The sequence below is a fragment of the Hydra vulgaris genome, chromosome 13 (assembly GCF_038396675.1).
Source record: "Hydra vulgaris chromosome 13, alternate assembly HydraT2T_AEP".
NCBI classification, from domain to species: Eukaryota; Metazoa; Cnidaria; class Hydrozoa; order Anthoathecata; family Hydridae; genus Hydra; species Hydra vulgaris.
Genome location: NC_088932.1, coordinates 6,312,501 through 6,337,667, shown reverse-complemented (window position 1 = coordinate 6,337,667; position 25,167 = coordinate 6,312,501). Strand labels below are relative to the sequence as shown.

At 26.8% G+C, this 25,167-nt stretch overlaps 1 protein-coding gene across 1 annotated transcript; it reads left to right on the top strand.

Annotated features, from left to right (window-relative positions):
• Positions 1-12,108: 12,108 nt before the first annotated feature.
• LOC136089581 (THAP domain-containing protein 3-like) lies at positions 12,109-12,627 on the top strand. The gene has a single exon (XM_065815633.1). The coding sequence runs from the start codon at positions 12,109-12,111 to the stop codon at positions 12,625-12,627; it is 519 nt and encodes a 172-aa protein (XP_065671705.1).
• Positions 12,628-25,167: the final 12,540 nt, after the last annotated feature.

The window sequence follows — 25,167 nt, the reverse complement described above, 5'->3', positions numbered from 1 at the left end:
CAGCAACCGAAAAGATTGCCCGTCTTGTTTTGCAAAAAAACAATCTCTTCGCCACTCTAGAGAAACTGTTCAATTTCTTAGAGATAAACTAAAAATATATAAAAATTTAAAATTTACAAATCGTAATTTGACTCAGAAGGAAAACAGAAAATCTGCTTCATTGACAATGTGGAAAAAAAGTATCTTCACGCTAAAGACAACCAGATAGTTTAGAAATCTCTGGATCATAAAGAGTACATTAATTTATTAAGGAAGCTGAAGATATCAAACAGTAAGCTACGAACTCAGTTAAATAACTTATTAGAAAAAAACAGATCTGAAGCAAAAGAAAGAGATAAACACATTAAAAGCATTGAACTTGAGTTCAAAATGGAGTTGGTGAAAGTAAAAAAGGAATGTTGTCAACTCACAGAACAAAACCATTATCTCTTAAGCTTGACCTTAGAGCCACAAGACAAAAGTGTGGTTGAAACCATGGTAGGACGAACATATGGTCCAGCATTGAGGAAATGTGTCTACAGGTCCTTAGTTAGCCAAAAACCTATCACAAATATAAGTGATGTTCTAACCCATGTATGTCAGATTTTGACTGGGACAGAACTGTCTTCAGTTCCGCACAAATCAAATGTTGCCAGAATGGCTTTTGAGCTAGGAGTGATATCTCTTATTCAGACAGGAGAGGCTCTACATAATTGTGACGTTGCGACTTTGGCATTTGATGCCACTACAGAGGTGGAAAAACATCTCAACGAATTCCATGTAAGTATTTACCCACAAAAGCAGTCACTTACCATTTCTACCATGAGACTACCAGGGGGTAGAGCATTTGATTATGCCACACACATATTACCAGCATTGAAAGAAGTAGCTGATAATTATGCTGATTTTACACAGATGTCTAGAGTAACAGTTAAAGAAATCTTTTTGTCCAAAATTAAAAGTTGTCTTTCAGATAGGGCACCTGTGAATCATTGTGTTATTGAATTGCTAAAACAGGATATTAATGTTGAACTTCTAGAACTTCAAATTCAATGTACATCCATTGGACGGAATAGCTACAGCCTCTAAAAAAGCTCTCATTGATGTAGACAAAGAGCTGAAAAATAAAACTGCCACTAGAAAAGAAGGATCTGTAGTGTCTTTTCTGTACAACTTTTCAAAACTTAGGTAACTATATCTAATTTATATATTCTTTGTTTTGCTAACCTTTTTAAATAACAAATATGATGTATGGTACTATAAAAAAATATAACACATAATATATTATATATATATATATATATATATATATATATATATATATATATATATATATATATATATATATATATATATATATATATTATATATATATATATATATTTATTGATTTATTTATGTATTTCTAAAAGTAAAACAAATTGAAAACTATTTTTAGATACAGCTTCAAAGGTGAACCAGCAACATTCAAGTCTTTCTTGAGAGAAAATGGAGTTGCTCCAGGAGCCTTTCTGCGCTATGTTGAAAACAGGGTACATGTAATTTTTCACATGGCTGGAGTTGCTATATTCCATCTACAGCTGCTAAAGTCATTTCTTCAGAAGTAAGAGTTTTATTTTTACAAATTATTGATAGAGCTTCAAAAATATAATTGAAAATCAAGTTAACATTTTGAAATATTTACTTTCAGACACAACAAAAATGTTGTGAGTAAAGCTCTTTTTGGGGACATCGGTAAAGATGGCATCATCTTTCAGCTGCAAGCTCTAGGATTGATTGGAAAAGTAATTACAGGCCCGTGGATGAAACTAGTTTTTGGCAATGTATTGCAGAAATCTAATCTTGAACTGGTATTTTTATTTTATTTTAAAATAATAGTAGTTAAAACTTATTTTTAGTAAAATTGATCACATTTAATTGTTGTCTTTCTATCTTTTTTGCTTAATATTATTTTAGCTTAAGAATATTGTGTACCCTTTTTCATTTATTTTTACATTTCATTAAATTTAGGTACCCATGTTCCAGATTTGTCATCAAAGAATCACCCAGATGAAACAAAGTTCCAATGATTTGTTGTCAACAGATCTAGATATTTTTGGGCAAAAATTAGTGTTTGACGAGGTGCAGAAGTCATTGCTGAAAACAACTGATATAACGCTCCTCAAAAAAATAACATCAACTCTTCTGAGTTCTATTGAGTGTGTTATTCATAGACAATTGCACAATTATATATCTGGGCCTCTATCTAACCCTACTGAGAAAAGATTGAAGGACACACTCTCAGCACCTGCCAACAATATGCATGCAGAACGTGCTTTTGACATGACAGACTGTCTACTTAGAAAAGCCCCCAACGCCACTATTGGATATCTAGATTCAAAAGTTAAAGCAAAACTGAATCACACTCTTCGGTTGATTGAATCCAAACCAGAAGATATTCAAAGAAACCTAATACAATTTTCTATCACTAGAGGATCACAGATCCGAAAAGCAGGAGTGCTTGAAAGTAAAGGGATAGACGATAACATTAAAACAAGACGGATTGAAGCATCTCAAAAGGCTAACAAGGCATTCAGGCAGAAACTGGAACAAGACGTTAAAAAGTCTTGCTAAATAATGCCTCTGTTGGTAATGAAATGTTTATAAAAGTTGCCCCAAACCAGAAACCTTTTCTTGAAAAAATGTTAAGCAATCAAAATATGACTAATCATTTGTTTAATCATAAATGGGAACTAGACAATGGACAGGACAAAATTTTTTATGGACGAATACTAACAGAAAGGCAAAAAGACAAGAGAACTGTGTATGTTACATCTTACTAGGGTTTCGACGAGGACTCATCAGAGGATTTTGACATGTTTATTGAGTCAATTATTGCTGACATGAGACTTGGCAAACTATTTTTTGAAGTTTAGTTAACTGTTATTGTTTATGTAAGAAAAAAATTTTCATGTTCTTTTGCTACTTATAAGTTCAAATTCATCTCTTGAAACTGTTCATTTTGATGTTTTTTTTTTTGCCGATATGTAATCTTAAAAACTTATGAAATATTTATATTTATTTAAAAAAAATCATCAAATGTTTTTTTGTAATTTGCATAATTTATGGATAATAATTTCTTTATTTCATTTCATTTTTCACTACAACTAGTTCAAATAAATTCCTCTTTTGAAACTGCTCATTTTGGTATATACTTTTGTTAATGTATTCATAATACTTTCTGAAATATTTACATTTGAAAGAAAATTGCTTCACTTTTTTTTATTTCTCTATATAAAGTCCATAGGATCTCAAGGCACTTCGGACAAACTAAAAATCTCAATAACTTTTGAACCAATAATGCCAGCATCATAAATTTAGTGTTGTTGGAAAGCATTTTTCATTCTCTTTTATTTTATTACACATTTATTGGTATTGGATTAAATTAACTTTTTTGGTGCTATTTGCATTTATCTTACATTTTTTGAACAATTTTAATTATTTTGCATACAATTGCATAAAAATATATAAAGCTGGTATAGATATATTATCTCACGGATAAGCATTTGTATTTATTACAATAGTAATAAATAAATAGTTTTTCTCTTAATTAGAATATATCCCATAAAAATATATTCCATATATCTTTAATGGGAGGAGTTTTTTTCAAAAATTTAAATGAAATCTTATTTCAAGTTTGTTTTTCTAGTTTATTGCCACAAAGTGACATCACATAAGCAAAAAAATTGTGGCTTAAACGATTAACGAAAAAGCCTCGTCCAATGATATATATAAACTAGATGTATAAGTGCAATCCAAAGAGTGAAGCCTTTTTTTGCCGTTTTTACAAATGGCAGATTAAATTTGTAAACATATATTTTCAACTTTTCTTTTTTTAAATGAAGTAAATATAACTAAAATTTAAATACTATTTATGTAAAAGTGTTAAACGGAAATTAGAATTCTTATAAAATAATAATTTAGGATTCCTTAACTTATTTTCGATTGAAAAGGAATAAAGTTTTGACTAGAAAAGTAAAACGACAGATGCTTTTGAAATATCTTTATGAATTAAAATACTTTTTAATAAGCATAGGCTCAAAGAAAGACTTTTTAAGTATTTTCTAATTACTAAAACTTGTTTATGAATTAACTTTAATTTATTTGGAGAGGATTCAAATCTCGGATTACTTGATCAGAAGCTCGGCGCACTATCCACTCGACCACGTTGGCACGTTGTTATACGGAAATTTTAAAAACTATATAATGATTTTTTTTTAACAGAAATAAATTTTTTAACAGAAATAACATGGGATAGCATCAGCACTGCTTTTCTGGAGTTTAAAAAGTTTTATGCAGACTTGATTGAATACGTGCACGCCACAATCAAGGGTATTGAGCTAAGTGTTCCATGAAAAGTTCACATAGCAGTATGTCATATACTTCCTTTTCCTCATTCTACTGTCCGTTACTCTGGTCCACAGTGTAATGGTGGATGAATGCATCGGGCATATTTATAAATACAACTTGCGTATTTTACATCATGTTAATACATTTATATCATGCATTAACATAAACATATGTTTTTTAAACATGTCAGTACAGAGAAATAATAAAGCAATTAAAAACAATTTTTCCATAGTATTTTTTACCCTCCGATTCTGCCCTATTTACAAACACTATATCTGTAGAACTAACCTAGTATAACTCCTCTACTGAATTTAAAATATTGCATGACACTAAATGTATAAATACAATTTGAAGCTGTAAAAAACAAAATTACAAAGTTTATTGATATTTTGAAAAAACAAACAAAATAAAAATCAACAAAATTTATTAAAATAATCTATAAAAAATCACATAAGATTAAAAGTTAAAAAAAATGGTTAAAAGGTGATTTGCATACAAAAAACACTATTTTAAACATTTGTTTAAAAACATATATTAATGTAAATACATAAGATAAATTTATTAATATTTTTTGCATGTTTTAGAAAATTGTTAAAATGAAAAATTATATTTTAAAAATTTATACCACCCCACAACAAATTCAATAAATATAATTAAAAGGTGACTTGCATACAATTCATTTGGTAATAACTACGCTTATTACCATTCTATTGAATGGTTTATGCAATATGGTGTGAGATGTAAAAAACAAAGTAACAAAGTTTATGGATAGTTTATAAAAAAACAAAATAAAATCAGTACAACTTATTTGAATAATGAACAAAAAGATATCACATGACAATAAAAGTTAAAAAATAGAGTTAAAAGGTGATTTGCATTCAAATAAAATTATTTTAAAAATGTTTAAAACAAATATTGTTGTAAATGCATAAGACAAATTTACTAATATGATTGGCATGTTCTAGAAAATTATAAAAAAGGAATAATGTATTTGTATATTTAAAATGTAATACAAAAATTTCAACTTAATAAAATAATATATATGTATATATATATATATATATATATATATATATATATATATATATATATATATATATATATATATATATATATATATATATATATATATATATATATATATATGTATATATATATATATATATATATATATATATATATATATATATACATATATATATATATATATATATATATATATATATATATATATATATATTGTTTCTGTTAAGATAATCTTACATTCTAATTCTCTCTTTTTTAATTACTATGTCTGTTCACTTGTAAGATATCAGCTCTAATGATTTTGATTGATATATAAACATTCCGTTTTTAAAGTTTTAATTAATGAAAATTCTTGAAATTTTCATTAATTAAAACTTTAAAAACGGAATGTTTATGTATCAATCAAAATCATTTTTACTTTCAACTAGGCTTCAAGCAACCACAATTAGTGTTAGAAGTTACTGGATAAAAAAAGATAAATGTTATTGGACAAGATAACGATTAACAAACGACTTAAAAGATTGCAATTTATACCAATCAAGAAAATAAGGTAAAGGTAGAAAATTCCAAAGAACTGATGTTCAAGGAAAAAAACACAGACAAATAAGAAATTTTTGGAGCACTTAGGAACAGTCACAGAAAATCGAAGAGACTAATTGAATGACGAGTAACTCTAGAACGAATTTTTGCAGATGTCACAAAAAGACGCTTGCTGTTTAGAGCAGCGCCCAATATAGTTTTTATAAAAAAGAAGGAAGAGAAGCAACATTACGACGATTTAAAACTTATTGAAGGTTGACTGCAAGAGCAGGTCCAAACATGTTTACAATGTTACAGCGTTTTTACTCCTTGTTGAAAAGAAAAAGGCGTTATTCGAAGATCTGCTGATTAATTGGTAATGTAATTCAATTTAAATAGAGATAAAGAATAAAATACGGAGAAGGAATATCTTGAGCATAAAAGAGATGCAACCTTAGCAGATCCTAATTTTGCAATGGATTAAGAATGTAGTTTCCATTCTGTAGCAGAAGTGAGATCTTTTTCAAACTCAAACGCCCGCTCACAACAATCAAAGAGTATTGGCTTTTTATCAAGGCAAGAATAAATGGTAGTATCATCAGTGAACAATGCTACTTTAGATTTCTTGGAAATTGTTAATGTAAACTAACAAAGCTGTTAGGCCAAAGATTGGAGAAAAATTTTGATGAAGCCCTAAAGTTATAATTAATGAAGAAGAGTGCTGCCCATTGAGGATAACCTTGTATGCCAAACTTTATAAAGGAATTTGGAAATGTCAAGAGCAGTAGCAATAATATTCTCACATCTATCTAATACATGATAAAATCTATCAGGTTATATCGTTAACAAGTCAGCAATAGATCGGAAGATTGCAATCCATTTTGATGATCAGAAAGTAAGTTGTAAGATTGAAGATAAGAGAATAAGTGTTTGTTAATTAAATACTCAAAATTTGTTTATGATACTAAAAAGACTAATAAGACCGTAGTTAGACAATCAAGATCGTTCTCCAAAATTATTGGAAAGAGGGCAAACAGATGCCGTTTTCCAGCAGGCTGCAAAATATTACTCTGATATGAACTTGTTAAGTAGTTTTCAAAGAATAAACAAAAGCTTCGGAGATCACTTCTACAACACTTCTGACTATAAGAGGTATATTGTCTGGACCACAAGCTGTAGAAAAGGCTAAGCTGGAAATCAATTTTTATTTAGAAGCTGGAGTAATACAAATGTACAATCAACATTTTTTTTGGCTTTATCAAGTATGATGTGATTCATGGAATTAAGATAAGTTTGATAAAAATTTCTTAGCAAGCATTTAAGCTTTTTCTTTATTTGAAGTAACAAAATCTGAACCAAGCAAGAAAGGTGGAAATACAGATTTGCCATTATTATAAACACTGTGAGAGGTTTTCCGGAAGGTAGAATCTTTAACAGGAGTTTTCTCGGTACTCGAGGAGAACAGGCCTATAGAGCGTTCTTGATTAAGACCTGAGAATAGCGGATTTTAGTGTTACAAGAATCCTTTTTTAATGGTTTTTAGCAATAGTAAACAGATATCTCTTTTCTGGAGAACTTTTTGGGTGATAGATACAACAATGTTTACGATTGGGAATTGTGGCAGCAAAATCAGAGAAAAATCATGGAAAAGAGTGTTAACCATGGAGAAGAGCTTTAACACAGTTAAAAAGCTACTTCATTAAATAAAATAAAACTGTTGCAAAATTTTGAAGTGTATTACAATAACACTAATATATTAAATAATAAAAACTAAAACAGTTGCTAACCCAAAATTGCATGAACAAAACTCTGTAAGAAATTTCAAACAGAAAACAATATGTACAATTTGAAAATTTAGAAACGACCAAAAAAACTGTAAATTGCGGAGTCCCACAGTTTTCTATACTTAGACCTTTAGTTTTTTTACTATACATAAATGATTTGTCTTCAATATCAAACCTATTAAATTTTATTCTATTCGCAGATCACTCGAATCTTTTTATTCTCACAAAAAATTGAAACACTTTTTACAGAAGTAAATGAAGAATTAAATAACGTTAATGAATGGTTTATATGCAACAAATTGACTTTGAATGTTCAAAAAACTAATTTTTCTCTGTTCCACAAACCAAGCAAAACAAAAGAAATACCACTTATTCTTCCCAATCTAACGAATAAAACTAACATCAAAAGGCAAACATCTGTAAATTTTTTAGGTGTGAACTTTGATGAAAATCTATCTTGGAAAGTTCATATAAATTCTATAGAAAAAAAAATTTTAAAAAATATTGGCATGATCTATAGAGTTGAGCCACTTTTAAATTTTAAGTCCTTAAAAGTTTATATTTTTCCTTTATACATAGTTACTTAACTTACGGCAACATCATGTGGGTAAGTACTAATCACATTAAGCTAAAAAAACTAGCAAGCAAAAACATGCTGTAGAATCATATTTGGAGCTGGTAGATCGATTTCTTGTGAACCTCTTTTTCGTATAATTGGTGCCCTGAATATTTTCAAACTTAATATCCATATTGTTCTACAGTTCATGTACAAAACAAAATATGGACTGTCCCCCAAAATATTTGAAACTTATTTTAAAGTAATACACCGTAAACATGCTACAAGATTTTCCGCAAACAACTTTGTTATACCAAAATCTTATTCTAAACAAAATTCTTATTCAATTCAGAATCACTTTTGTGGAAAAGATTCTTAAACATTGTTTCCGGGAAAAAAATCTCTACATCAGTTCAAAACTGTTTCTATTAAACACAGATTTTGATATATATTATAAGTCTTTCTTTTAAAAATAGATCAGATATGTAATTTAAAAACTAAAAAACAAGGTAATTATTCCTTGTAATCATTAAGAAAAGGTTAAAATTTTTTGACAATAACCATTATCAAAAATCACATTTTCTCGCTTTTTATTTTTTTTGTGTGTATATATATATATATATATATATATATATATATATATATATATATATATATATATATATATATATATATATATATATATATATAAAGTTATTATATATTCACTTTTACTTTTACCCAATCTATTTATAATATTATGTATTAAACGATATCTCACTTTATTTTTTATATATTTTTTGTAAACACTTATTCAATTTTTCTTTTATACTATATATTCTTGAAACAACTTTGTAAAAATTATAAATTGTAACACAGTGCTCGGCGATCAGGCAAGTCTATGCTCTTCTTGTATTCTACTTATTGCCTTTTGCTCTAAATATATAAGGGAGATGCTTATTCTTACATATTTTAACAGAGTTATATTTAATTTTTTTAAATAGTTTTATTTTGCTGTAAACTTGTTAAAAGTTCATATAGGGGTTTTATAAAATGATTGTAATGAAATTGTCATACATATCTTCTTTGAATCACTGTCTGTTTATATAAATTGTTTTTTCCTATTGTTATTTCATGAAAACGTTACTTTGTATTTGAAAAAGCTTTTTTGTATTTTTATTTTTTAGTTGTGTGAACGGCGTAATAAATTTTGAAAAAAAAAAAAAAAATAGGTTAATTAAAAAATTAGAAAAGTATAAAGAAATTATGTTTTATGTTTACATAACATTAAATGTGTGCTTTTGGTTCTAGCAACTACCACAAATTACATATTGTCCACTTGTTGTAACTACCCAAGGGTAATTGACAGGGTAGTGATTTTTTTAATTTTAATTGGTTTATCCTTGTGTTTTTAACATTAACTTGTATAAACGTGATGAGTAATGCACAGTTGTGCCATTCCTTGTTGTGCTTAATTAAATGCACTGACGTCGTGCTATTTAGTTAAATGCAGCATTCGTCATAATAAAAACAAGCCTAAAGGTTATTCTTCACAAATTGATGGTTTCCGATATAAATTACTTTTTGGAATCTGAGATTTTTGTTTTGTTCTTTATCATGGCTAAACAGAACGATTGGCTTAGTTATATTAGTTGGAGGATTTCTTTTAGTAGAGCTAAATTTCTTGATGTTCAAGAGCCTCTGAAAATGTTGTGCATGAGCGTAAACTGTTGCAGATGAGTGTTTTCCTGATCTAACAGCAATTTAGGTTGGCCTAGAACAGATATTAGCATCTTTCTTTTCAAAAACCATCTCTATTGATAGTTACTCCAACCTATTCAGGTGATATAAGCTTTTGTAGAGCTTTGACCAACACGTGGTCCAGAGAGTTACCCAGTACTCCAAATCTATCAACACCGCGAAGGTTTGTTAGCTGATGGAATTCCAATGGTAATTCTACCCTTGTTGTTTTGGCTAATAAAAATCACTTTATCTTGCCACAAATTATATTAAAGTTCCTTCAAATTTTTAATAGTTAATCTTCAGAAGATTACACCATTCATTCTACGCTATGATTGATGTAACAGGAACTAAGTTGTCATGCGATATGTCTTCTAATATATATTTTTTCTTTTAAGTAAACGAGTATAGAGGGCTTTATGCTAATTTGGAATCCAGTTTTAAATGTCAAATTATTAGTGGTTTTAATTCTCTAATTTTTAAAGGGATATAATTCAATAACAAACTACTTAAAAAAAAATAGGATTCCTTTCATATTACCAGGAGAGCCTTTGACCGCTGTCATTCATCAGCGGACAAACAGTATCAATAATCACTTTCAAAAGAAGAGGTTGATCTACATCTAATAATGGTTGACTAGGTTTCTTTCTGATTTTAAGTTTCTTTTTGACTTCTGAATGTTCTAGGCTAATTTCATCTATTCTAACTGTGCTTAACTCTTTAGTTTTCTTCTGTTGATCTTGATCACACATTTTTATAGTTATTATACATACATACATACATACATACATACATACATACATACATACATACATACATACATACATACATACATACATACATACATACATACATACATACATACATACATACATACATACATACATACATACATACATACATACATACATACATACATACATACATACATACATACATACATACATACATACATACATACATACATACATACATACATACATACATACATACATACATACATACATACATACATACATACATACATACATACATACATACATACATACATACATACATACATACATACATACATACATACATACATACATACATACATACATACATACATACATACATACATACATACATACATACATACATACATACATACATACATACATACATACATACATACATACATACATACATACATACATACATACATACATACATACATACATACATACATACATACATACATACATACATACATACATACATACATACATACATACATACATACATACATACATACATACATACATACATACATACATACATACATACATACATACATACATATATATATATATATATATATATATATATATATATATATATATATATATATATATCAGAATATTTTATAAAATGATTATTTTACAAAATATTCTGATATATATATATATATATATTTTTTTTTAGTGATCTTCCTTTTTACCCCCTATTTAACTATTGATTTATGAAAATTATATATGCATCATTAACAATTGTAATATATAATAATGTATCTTGTATTTGTAACGGAATATTTTAAGTTTCTTACTTCGTTAACTTATTTCTTATCTTGTAAATATTTTATAAATTTTAACACGATCATTTCTTAGCGGTACTCGACGACAAGACCGTATGGTCTTCTACGAGTTCCCGCGTTCTTTTATTATTTAATAACGATTATTATATATATATATATATATATATATATATATATATATATATATATATATATATATATATATATATATATATATATATATATATATATATATATATATATATATATATATGTTTTTATTATTATATATTTGTATTTTAAGTATTGTAACGAAATGCTTATTTATAATGTAATAAAAAGAACAAAAAAAAAAAAAAAAAAAAAAAAAATATATATATATATATATCAGAATATTTTGTAAAACAATCATTTCATTTTTCGCTAATAATAGTTCACTTCGCTTGATATTAAATAAGGCACCCCATGGCCTACTATAATTAGACGGCCGAATATCTTGCTTTTCTGAGCGAAAAATTAGAAGGGTAACTTTTTGACTTACATAAACGTATTTTAAAACAGTTTATTCAAATATTCTTAATATGGTTAACACATGTGCTGTAATTTACTGTAAAACTGGATATAAAAAGAAAGAGAATCGAATTAATTTTATTCCTGAAAAGCATCCACTTTTTGGATTTCCAGAAAATAATCCTGACTTATTAAATCAGTGGGTAGTATTTATCAATCGAAAGTTATGGAAGCCTAGTAAAAATTCGGCTATTTGTGCTAAACATTTTGAAGAAAAGTATTTAAAAATTGGAAAAAGAGTTACATTAATTTGGGATTTATATCCCGTTCCAACTATTTATTGCTTACCTGAAAAAATACCATTATCAGTATATCCAACTATATCGAAGGGTAGAAAGCCACCGTCTGTCCGTCATCCATCAAATAATCAGGATGAATCCAATTTATTTATAGAGAAAGATAAAATTCACTGTTTAAATGATTTAAATAATGTTAACCTAGAAGGGTATCAGCTCAAAATATATAATGACAAATACATATTTTTTAAACTAGAAGTTAATCAACACTTAGGTATTTTAAAAGTTACATAAACAATTGTAGTTGATGAATTTATACATGTTTCCTTGTTCTATAAATCATCTTATCTTCCATTGCCTCCATGGTTTTGAAATATTGGCTGTGTATTAAAGAAAAAAAGTGTACTGGAGAATTTTCCAGCATATATAAAAAATTATCTAGAAGAAGATAGTTTATCAAATGATTTAATGACTGAACTCAATGAAATAAAATACAAAAAACCAATTGATCGGCCAAAGTTTTCATCAAATCTTTTACAATATTCCCTTATTCTTCGATATACATCAGCGCAGGCCTATAAACTCTTATTAGAACAGTTTCCTCTACCATCATTTAGCCTTTTGAAAAAAATTAATAAAGGTGGGGTAGAACCGTTGAAATCTGTAAAATGTTTACTAAACCAAAATAAAATTGATAAAGATATAGTGCTGTTGATGGATGAAATATATTTGCAGAAAGAAGCGCAATATCAAGGTGGTAGAATGATAGGTGTAGATAATGAAAGAATTTTATATAAAGGCGTAATGACCTTCATGATTGTTTCTTTAAAAAAAAAGTTTAATTTTGTTATAAGAGCTATACCAGAAGTAAAAATTGAGGGTAAATGGCTGGCTGACCATGTTGATGAGTGCATTACATCTCTACAAGAAAATGGTTTTCACGTAGTGTAGTTTCTGATAATTATTCCACTAATGTTTCTGCTTTTTCACATTTGATGCATAAATATAAGAATACCAACCATGTTAGTAGTATTACTCATCCTACAAAAAAAGACAGTGTAATATATTTATTTTTTGACGCTGTCCATCTTCTCAAAAACATACGAAACAATTTACTAAATTCCAAACTTTTTATATTCCCTGCTTTTTATTTTGACCAGTTTCATGATCGGACGATTTTCCAGATCGGACTGATGCCTCAAGCTTTTTAAAGTTGATAATTATATGGTGGACAATAAGTAACAGTAAGCAAAAATATAACAACAATTATTATATTGGAAATGCAGCTGTTTTGGGTGACATGAAACCTTTATTTTTGCGCAATTTAGCTGAATGGATTGAAGAATGGCAATTATTTCAAGTTTCAAACTCTCAAAAGTTTACATTAAGTAAACAAACATCAGAAGCTCTTACAACCACTTTAAGATGCACAGCTTCACTTATTGATGATTTAATTCAAGAAGGATATGATTATTTTTTAATATCACGCTTGCTAACTGATCCATTAAAGTTAAGATTTTCAAAATATCGTCAAATGAGTGGTGGCAGATTTTTAATTGGTTTGCGTGAACTTGAGACATCTGAGCGCATTTTAGCAGTAAAAACTTTACTTAAAGAGTCAGTCAATATCTGGGAAGAAGATGTAAGAAAAGAGAGTTGTAATATATCTTTAATGAAATTATTTGATGATAAATAGCAAGAAATTTTACCAGATATTGAAGAATGCAATTTAGATTCAGAGAGCTTTGAAGTTGCTACAGTTATTTCTGGTTATATGGTTAAAAAGTTTAATAAAAAGATCAAATGTGGTGTTTGTAAAACTTTTCTATTAGCTGAATCTGGCAAGGTACAATGCCAATATTTTGAAAAACTTTCTCGTGGAGGATTGATTTTACCAGCTAATGATTTTACACATTATATTTCAAAAGCATTTGCAATATTAGATACTGCCATTTTTCTTATAAGAGACTCAACTCTTTGTGATCGATATGTTGCAGAGCGAGTACTTAGATTAAATGATTGTGCTACTTCATTTTTATGCGATGAACATCAAGTTATTGGTGTAAAATTTATAAATCGCGTTGTTACAAATATTTATTTTAACAATGAACAAAAATAATTTTCTGATGAAATTAGAAAGAACAGTGTCAAGGATTTTAAAAGCAGACAGAGAAAAAAATTGAAGCTGAATTAGGTGAACTAATCAATGCTAAATTGATTATTTTAATTGTATATACTTCCTTTATTATTAGGTTTTTGTTTATCGTCGTATATCTCATTAATATTACTGAGATGTTATTTTTGAGAAATATATTTCTTTTGAGGTACATATTTATGTTAATAGAGTCATTACAAATTTTAATATTTTATTATTTAAAAAAGTTATTACAATTTTTTATTGATGAATAAAGTACAATATAATTTTATTTTATTTTAGCGGTGTAAGTTTTTTAGAAAAATCATCATCAGGCAAAGGAAAGTGTCTAATTTATGATACATTTATCATATTTCTCAGACAAATTTTATTTTGTATACACACTTCCGTAAATAAAACCCCTGTGAAAATCATAATTTTAATTGATGTAAGTGTGACCAAACATTCTATACGATATATTTTTGTTTTGAAAAGTTTACCCTTCTAATTTTTCGCTCCGAAAAGCAAGATATCCGGCCGTGTAATTATAGTAGGCCATGGGCACCCTGAAACAGTGATAGTAAAATATTTATGAAGCATGGTGCCCAGTCAACTAATGTTGTTTTTCGTAAGCAAAAGTATTCATCATTGTTACTGCTACAGAAAAGTCAGAATCTCATCATAAAAGCTTTTGTTAACTCTGACAGGATCTTGAAGTTTCCATTGAGGTTTAAATAAAGAGTTGATATTTATAACACTTTAAATTTTTTTCTCTCTAAGTTTTTTTAACAGCGCGTTAATTTTTATCTACTTTGTTTTTTCCTTGTTTTTATTTATTATCTTGGGTATTAAGCCTATCAATAAAGTTGATTGATTGATTGAATTATGTATATATATATATATATATATATATATATATATATATATATATATATATATATATATATATATATATATATATATATATATATATATATATACATCCCATCAATTTCTTCATAAACACGATTTTTCAACATATCGTAAGCAAGCAATTACTAATGTATTAATTAAACCACATTCTTCAATTTCACCTATTATAGCTATTTTTAAAGGTTTTCTTTCAAGAGCATATAAAATATGTATAGAACAAAATGTTCAGAATGAAGTAGAGTTTCTTGTTAATGTGTTTTCCCAAAATGGATATTTATACAAACAATTTTCAGATATCGCCAAAAATTATAAACTATCACATAAAGATGCAATAAACCAGCTAACAGACCCTACAAAAATTGTCACATTGCCGTGGATACCGAAACTAAGCATTATACTTTAAAAAGAATTTTGTAGAGTAGGTATAAAAACCGTTTCTCGCTATGCTTATTTTTTACTTTTATGTTGCAATAAATCAATATTGCATCCAAATAGTTATACTGGTATCTATTAGATAAATTGCTCATGTGGTGCGAGTTATGTCGGCAAAACAGGAAAGAAGATATCCACACACGTTAATGAACACGAGAAAAACATACTAAAGGTAACTGGGACGCATAGTATAGCAATAGTTGAACATGCCCAACATCATAGTGGTTTAACTAACTGGACTAAACCAAAAATATTTTATATTATCCCTAACAACAATACGCGTAAAATTCGCGAAGTAATTGAAATACAACACTTACAATGCTCTAATTCGAAGGAGAATGTTTTAAATCGCGAACATGGTAACTTAGTGACGACACGCCGTTGGAGATCACTTTTTGTTAAACTTAACAAGTCTAAATCTCCTACGCTGCAATGACATCATTCTTGTTTTAACTTCTATGAATTTTGTGCAACGGTTTTTTTAGTTTGATAATGGCTTATACTATATAAGTCGAAATATCACTATTAAATAATAAAATAATGTATATTATCATATATGTTATATATTATATTTAATTGATGTATTTTATCAATTAAATATAAATTATATTATTAACAATGTCACTTAAACGATGTATATATATGTATATATATATATATATATATATATATATATATATATATATATATATATATATATATATATTATATATATATATATATATATAGATACTTGCATAGATAAAGATATATTCGAGGTTAACTATTTTGATGTAATAATACGAAGTCTCTTGTACGTGTTACAGTGCTCAATATTATTAAATATATTTTTCATTGTATATAAATAATTGAAAAATAAAATTCATAAAAATTAACAGATAATATAAAACAATTTAAGTTTATGTAAAAGTTCTAAAAATAAGAAATTGTAAAATATCAATGTCGAGTTTATCATTTTTATTTTATTCCATGAAAAGTTAGCTTTTCAATTATGGTTATTAGAAACTTTTTGGAGATTATCAATTTTTTCAATTTATTAAAGCTATGTTCATAAAGCCACAACTCTTCTTCACTTTTAGTAACTTCTTGGGTACCACAAAGCTCTATCCTAGATTACATTTTATTTTCCTTATCTATACTTTGTTTTATATCTTCACAACACAACTTTTGTTAATCTTAAAATTCCTTAATAAATTATATATATATTTGCCATATATGTACTTTGGTTATAGTTTTTTTTCTATGTTTTTAAAATTTATTTTTTAAATATACTGAAAAAGTTAAACTACCATTCTCAACAATGAGTAACAAAGGTGCAAATATTGTTGCAAGGAAATGATCATAACATTTAATGATGTAATTTTGACTTAAAAACATTTTATAAATAAATTTTTTAATAAATGATTAAGCTTTTTCTATCTAGTTTATTTCTACTTCAAATTGCTTTTTATCATTTATATGAGTAGAACTTCTAGAAGAAGTGACTTTTTCTCCTTAGGATCTTGATAAGGTAATTATTTCATAATAATATTGAGCAATGATTATCAGCTTATTCGGGCGACTTTATTCAATAAAACTATCGTTGATTATAAAAAACTTAAGAAAATAACTGTACTTTAGGTAAAACATTGATAAAGTTTTATTTCATTTAATAAAGAATGCATAGTGGGATGAATGTGAGACAAATGGTGGACAAAATTATTTTGATTTTTTTTTTTTAATAAAACCCTTTATATGTCCAAAGAATCACTTTGCAATAAGATATATTTACTTCTATTATAAATTTTAGTTAAATGATTGCTAATTCTAAAAATTATTTAGCAATATTTATAAAACTTTAAAAACGCGGATTTGTTATTTTTTAATTTCAAATTCAATAATTTCTTAAAACCGGGGAACTGAATAATAAACTCTTCTGGTGGAATAAACTTAAAAAAAATTGATCCTTTAGAAATAAAAATTTATCACTAGATTTGAAACTCTAATATCGATATTATTATTATATTTTTGTATTTCCACAACGCTTTGACTAAGTTTGTAGATTATTTATCATCTTTATAAGTAATAATGTATTTTTTTTCTTGTAATCTATTAGCCGCACATTCTGGATGAATAATATTACAACGCTTTTATTATTATAAAGTCTACTGAGTTCTAAAGGTACTATGTAAATAATCAACAGACACTCTTCATTCGTCACTATTTTCATTTTAACTTACCTGTTTGTAAACACTATATCCTGTAGCACCATTAAAACCAACCTTGCATCTAAACCTCAGTTTAGTTAATTCCTTAGCATTGTGATTAGCGCAGTAGTTTGTATATCACATAGCTTTTTAAGAGTGTGTTTTAGAAGATCTTTTAGCGGTTTTTGTACTGAATAGCCATCTGTTTGAATTGTTCTCGGGATAGCATTTACTTTTAAAGATTTTATACCATTATATGTGGCAGCCGTTTTATCAGCACCATTTCTTAGAAGCTGGTATGGTGATTTTGATATATCACCATTAATAACTAATGCTAAAGCTTTATCAGGCGAATATATCTAAGCAGGTTTAATTGGGATTTTATTTTGAGTTTCAGAAATTTTTGTGCCAGTTTTGTACTTAAACTTATTTCTTAGTTTCAATTTTGTTGCATGAAGTAGTTTAAGGCAAAATATTAAAAACATTGTTATAAAATATAAAAAACATTGTTAAACTTATTTTTTTTTTTTTTGTTCCGTTACAAACTTTTTTAAAAGAGCAACTTGGTTTTCCAACTTCATTGACTGATGATGTAACATTTAATGTATCGTAGGTGTGTTGAAAATCTTGAGCTAGCCAATTTTTATTACTTCTCACAAAATAAGTATTATCATTATTTGCAGCTCTCAACATTTTACATTGTAATTTTATAAAGTTTTTCACTCAGAATCCTCTAGGTTATTATCTGTAGAAACTAGAACAGTTAATTTTGATGAAAATAATGGTTTATCATTAAAAACTTGTTTATTTTGTCGTTTAAGTCCTTAAGTGTCATCAATTTTTATGTTATTATTATATTTTATATTATTGTTAGGTAAACAGTGCGATTTCCTTTAAATAAAATGACAAACAAAATAACATGTATTTTGGTTTACGAGAAGTATAAGTTGATTTCATGCAAATAACATAGGTTACAATTCATTATTTTAAAATGTTAAAGAAACCCAAAAGGGGAGGTTAGGGGCAATGTACATAGTTCAAACAGGTTGTATACGTATTAGATTTACAAGTATTCAATATAGTTCAAGTATTTATTATAGGTTCTCGTAGGTTCCTTAAATTATGTGACACTTTTTGTACAAAACAAAAGTATTAAATGTTAAAAATTTATTTCGTTATTTTAAAGCCAGATTATATATGTATTATAAAAGCTGATTTTTACTTTATGTTTTTTTTGTAAAGCTTTACTGTTAAATAGTTTAAAAATATAAACTTATCACGAAAGCTCATAAAATTTTAAAAGTTACTGTTTACTATAGCTATGCATAAAAAATAAAAATTTCACGCTTTTTTTTAAAAAAAACTTTTTCATTATACATGAAACCACAACCGGTTTTAGTGGTTTTAAAAAGATACTATTATACTCAAAACAATTTTCAAAATTTTTGATGAGAGAATTACAAATATGTTTTATAACATGGTTTTGAACATAATAAAAATTTATTTTTTAGGTTTTGTCCACCACCTGGCTCACTGTGGAATGGCAAGAATAAATATTGACAAACCTAAATCTTGACTGAAGAACTAACGAGATGTACGATGCACTCATAAAGTATGATTCAGGTCTTCAAATGCTAAATTTCAAGAACAAGGTTTTTTTTTCAAAATTAGCTCACATGTATGCAAAATTTTTAGCCTATATAAAAGATTGGAGTGTGCAATCTTGTGTATTTGTTTTTTAAAACAAATTTTCGAATAAAAGGTGCAACATATCACAATCGTTTGCAAACAAGAGATGCAAGTCCTGATATTATAGTGCAAAAAGTTGCCAAATGCAAGTTTTTTAAAAAGTTTGTAGTTTTTCATCTGGTTTTATTTAACATTTTATGCACTTTATTGTTATGATGAACCGCTATCAAGTTTTAATGGGTGGAACAGGTATGTTAAAAAATGTTGACTTTTCAATTTTTCAAAAGATGTTATGTTGTTTAATTCAATGACAATAATAACAATTTTCCATTAATATGTTCTAATCTCTGATCAAGTTTCTTTATTTTTATAATAGGCTTTCAATATCAATAATTATGGAATTACCATGCTTAAAGTTTGAAATCAAAAAGTCTTTATCTGCAGTGGATATCCTGAGGAAAAAGTTTGCGCTTGAAGATTCATTATTTTTATAATAAATTAAATGGTATAACAGGGTTTGATGAGAGTAAAATAATTTTAAATAATAAAGTAAATTTTTATTTGGTTGTATATTCTTGTTTACATTAATGTAAAAGGTTTTCCTAAATAACTTAAAATGCGATTAAACAAAACACTTTCAATGATTTTTAAGGTCCGCCGATCTAACTTAAAAGTGGGAATTCACATTCAGCTTCTGCTAATAATGTTTTGGATAAAATTATGTTATAACGTGTTTTAGGATTGTTTAAGAAAGCTGGAACATATGGAAAAAGGTCATGTTATTTATTTTGTTTCTTTTAATTTCTTTTTTAAATTTTACAATAATTATTCCTTATTATTATTTTTTACATTTTGACACATTTTTTGTATTAAGTATCAATGACGCCTTCATACGTTTTTAATATTATATAACACACTTTCTACCTGCTAGTGAAATGCATGAAGATTTCTATGGCATTTTTAGAAACATTAGTGTCACATACCACAAAATTCGATTTGGTCGATAAGTTGATCAATCATTTGAAGAGAGCTCTTAAAAGAATAGTATAAAAATTATTTTATTATTTTAACAGCCTAGATAAAAAACTTTTAGTTTTTTATCTAGGCTGTTACACCTAAACTTTCATTTGTAAAATGGTTTTCTTTTGTATATCGTAAGTTATTACCTTAATAACTTATACGAAAAAAAATGTTTTTAACAATAAAGTACTTTATTTAGACTTAAAAAAAACAATAAAAAACGTTCGATAGACGCTTTTAGAAAAACGTCCGGTCACCACTTCATATGGATGTTTAAAAAACCAATAAAAAACGTTTTTGTAAGACCCTTAAAATTGTTCAAAAAACGTTTTTATAAAAAGGTCCGGTCACCGTTTCATTTGGACGTTTAAAATACCACCAAAAACGTTCTTAGGGGACCATTAAAAAACGTTCGCAAAACTTTATGTGCCGACTGTGGAAGAGCAAGGAAAAGCCCGTGTTACAGTAAGAGGAAACTCGTAAATCGAGGATTGAAGTTTCACTATAAAATTTTCTCGCAGACAAGACGCAAACTCAATACATATTTTTTAATATATTTTGCCGTTAAAGGTTAATTACAAACTTGTTTTATCATTAAGCCAACCCCCCCCCCCCCCGCCCTAATACATATCGTAATATATACCGTTAGATATATTGCTTATAAAAACCGTGCATAAAACAGAAAATCAATAAATAAAATCATCTTTTAACACCGTTAAAACTTGCTAAAAATTTAATTAAATAGAGATAAAATAATAACTAAAAAAAAACAAAAAAATAAATAAATAATACGAAAAAAAAACAAAAGTGTTGTAAGATCGTTTTAACGTATGTTCCATAATTTAAATACTCGGATTGTTACTGAATATTTAGTGGCTGAATAATAGGTTTTTGATTGACTATAGTTATTATTTAAAAATATTGGGCTGTATATATATCATTATTTTTTTTAAACAAAAATTTAAATAATAACGGTGTCATTTTTTATCAAGATTAAACATAAATAAAAGAATACGATAAAGATTTAATTTAAAATTATTTAATATATTAAGTTTACTAAAAGAATTATGAATGGGAGAAACGATTTTCATTTGTATTAATCCTAATAGCCTGTTTTTGTTTGCAGAAAAGTTTACTTAGTTTTTTAACCTTGGTGCTGCACCAAGTAATGCACAGCGGGCCAGAATTTTTACTGGACAAAATTCATAACTTAAATAATATTAGAGCTATATTTACTAAAATTAACATGAGTACTAATATATAAAAAAAGATAAAAAATTATAGAACAATAATATCGTTTGACGATTGTCTTACTTCAAATTATAAAGGGCCCAAAAGGAATCCCATAAAAATCTTTTTTCCAAAAAAAAACATATCAATTATTAAAACTTTTTTGTTTGTATTTTGTTTTCTATTTGTTATATAGGAGTTGCGTTAAAAGAAAAAAACCATGCTTTTTTTAAATAATTATATGGAAAAGTAATTTTGGGGCAGTGGCTCACCTTGTGTCTATCCGGGATCGCTAAATATTTATGAAAAATTTCAAAATAAGTGTAGAATGAATGTAAAATATGCAAAATAGAAGTAATAATAGTTTTAAAAAATGCAACTAAATTCTTTAAAATTTTATCTTTGTTTTCTTTCCTATAAAAATTACCTTACGAAACATTTATTTTTAATTTCTATACATTTTTGAAAGAAATAAAAGAAAATTTATTATTTGATAAGTTTTGCCTCTTGGCTTCAGGGACCGCTTGGAATTTCCAAAAATATATAAAATAGGTTTAAAACGAGGGTAAAACGAGGGTAGTATTGCTAATAAAACGAGGGTAATATTGCTAATAAAAAAGATATGAAGCAATTTTTTAATAAAATATTTTAGTTTTTATTTTATGGCCAAAAACTTTAAAACATCATTAGTATTATTTCAAAAAAAAAAATCTGTTGTTAGCGAAATTAAATGTCAATATACATTTATTGGACTTGGCATAAGAATGGGTATTTTCTGACAATGGACTGTTGTTGCCGAAATAAAATTACGAAACTTATTATCTTATCTTTTTTATTAATTTAAAAAATATAAGTTTTAAAGTTATTGAAAATATTAGTTTTAAAAAAAATATTAGTTTTAAAATTATTGGAAATAAGATCAACATAGAAAGTTAGCAAACTTTTGAATTGGTTCAAAAAAACTCGAATAAGATAAAAATGAAGCACTAACTTCAATTTCAATTAATTAGATCATTTTTAAATTTAAACTATTTTTTCTATGAGATTTTATTTCATTCCCACATTTGAAATATTTTTTTATGTTATATTTACAACTTAAATCTGCTTTATAGCAAGTTATGACTCTTAAAAAATGACTCAAAGTTAATCGTTGACATCACTTTTTTCGTAACTTTCTTTTGACTCAAGCAGTCATTGTTCAATTAACATTCCATTATTATATTGATCATTGATTTTTCTAAAATAAATTTTCAGTTTAGCCCAATACATTTCTATTGGGTTGAGCTCACAATGAAATTAGGAATATGGATTATTTTAACACCCATCTTTACTTTTAATTGTGCTCTTGAACTAACTCATCTTATTCTTTTCATTAAAATTAAATGAGAGGATGCTTTTATTCTTAAGTCAGCAGGAAGAATGTCTGAGGTTTTCATGTGTCAGTCAATAATTTCCAATTCGTGTTGTTGCATTGTCGATGAGAATATCAATTTTAAAATTTACGGACTTCCTTATTATGCTATATCACAGTAGACTTAGAAGTACAGTGAACTGACTAAGAATTACTTCATTATTAAAATAAAATTTCAGGCGTAATGATGCTTGTTGCTGTTTATAGAAAAAATGCATTTTTTTTCTTATAAAAAAAACTTATTTTTTATTATCATGCAAAAATAAGTTTTTTTTATAAGTACAAGTCTATTTTATAAGTACAAGCTTTTTTCATAAGTTGCGGTTCCTCACATACAGCTTTTTTCCATTCACATTCATTTTAAGAAAAGGTTGTTAATTTTGGATGGTACACTACAACATCACTTAACATTCTACTGATTCCTCTTTCTTTATTAAACATTGGACTAAAGAAAGCATGGAACCCTTTAAATGATTAAGTATCACTCGAGGCACCGTACTTTTATCATGAACTATAATTATTTGCGCAGTTTGAACTTCAGGATTGTTCCATATGTATTCATAAGTTGCTGTTTTCAAAAACATGTGTTTATTTTGCCGAAAAATAAAAGATATGCGTTTCTATAAACTACAACATTTTCTTTTTCATGCCCATTAACAAACCGGACAAGCATTGTTTTTAGACCAAAAAAATCCCCAACTACATTGTAAGCTTTGAATTGCTTTATAGCTTCCTCTATATTGTGATATTTTGCTTTTTTTTGATTCAATTTTCACCGTCAGAAAATCTTTTGATTTTTACCCTTCAACCATTTTGAATAATATTAATGCTAAATTGACTATTTTTTTGAGAAACTTTATCCATGATAAAAGTGTAAATATGTTCTTTTAAATTTAAATTTTCTTCAAACAATGAGTTGCGATGGTGTTTATTTTGATTGTTAGAAAATGGAATCTCTTCTTCAATAATTAATTTACACCAGTGTTTCTGTGCAGTTGGATAAGTTAATGTTCTAAACTCGACACGATTCTACTTGTTTAGATTCGTTTGAACTTTGTAAGAGTAAGAGCCATAAAAATTGCAAGACTAAATCATTGTCCAACTTTTAATTCCCAATTTCTTTCTCTTAAAGCATTTGTAACCATATAGAGATGAAATTCACTCAACTCTTTATGTTGTGTTCTTCTTTCTTCAAACCAAAAACCTTTCTATTACTATTTTTAAGCATTTTTTTAGATATCGACCTTATCTTCTGAACTCTAATATAAGTAAGGCACTTTATTTTCATTTTATTAAGATGTTAAATACGCCTATTTAGAGAAGTTACTTAAAATAAAATTTAAAAATGGTTTTTTTTAAATGCTGACTATACTACAAATAGCAATCAAAAAAATATATTCAAATAATTTTAAATTTGCATTATAATAAGTGTTTACTTAAAGTTTTTTGTTTTTTTACCTTTTCTGTTTAACATGATATAAATATTATTTTTACAATGCAAGTTTAAATACATATAAAATAGAAGAGAATACATAAATAAAAACTGAAAGTTACATAACAGTTAAATATAAAGTTAAAGCAGAGAGGGGCTCAAAGAAGACACGAAAGACATTGCATTATCATAATCTTTTCATAGAGCTCTTTTATAAAGGTATAAAGGCTATATCGTAATGGTATAAAGTTACCATTAAATATGTCAAAACAATTAAATAAAAAATAAACAAACAGAAAACAAAAACTATAATCAAACGAAAAAAATCTAACCGTTCATATAGTCAAAAAAATACTGAAAATGTATGTTTTTTTATAATCACATTTTG

What these genes read in the sequence shown, in the direction of transcription:
- LOC136089581 (XM_065815633.1), top strand. Translation starts at nt 12,109, where the DNA reads ATGGTTAACACATGTGCTGTAATTTACTGTAAAACTGGATATAAAAAG.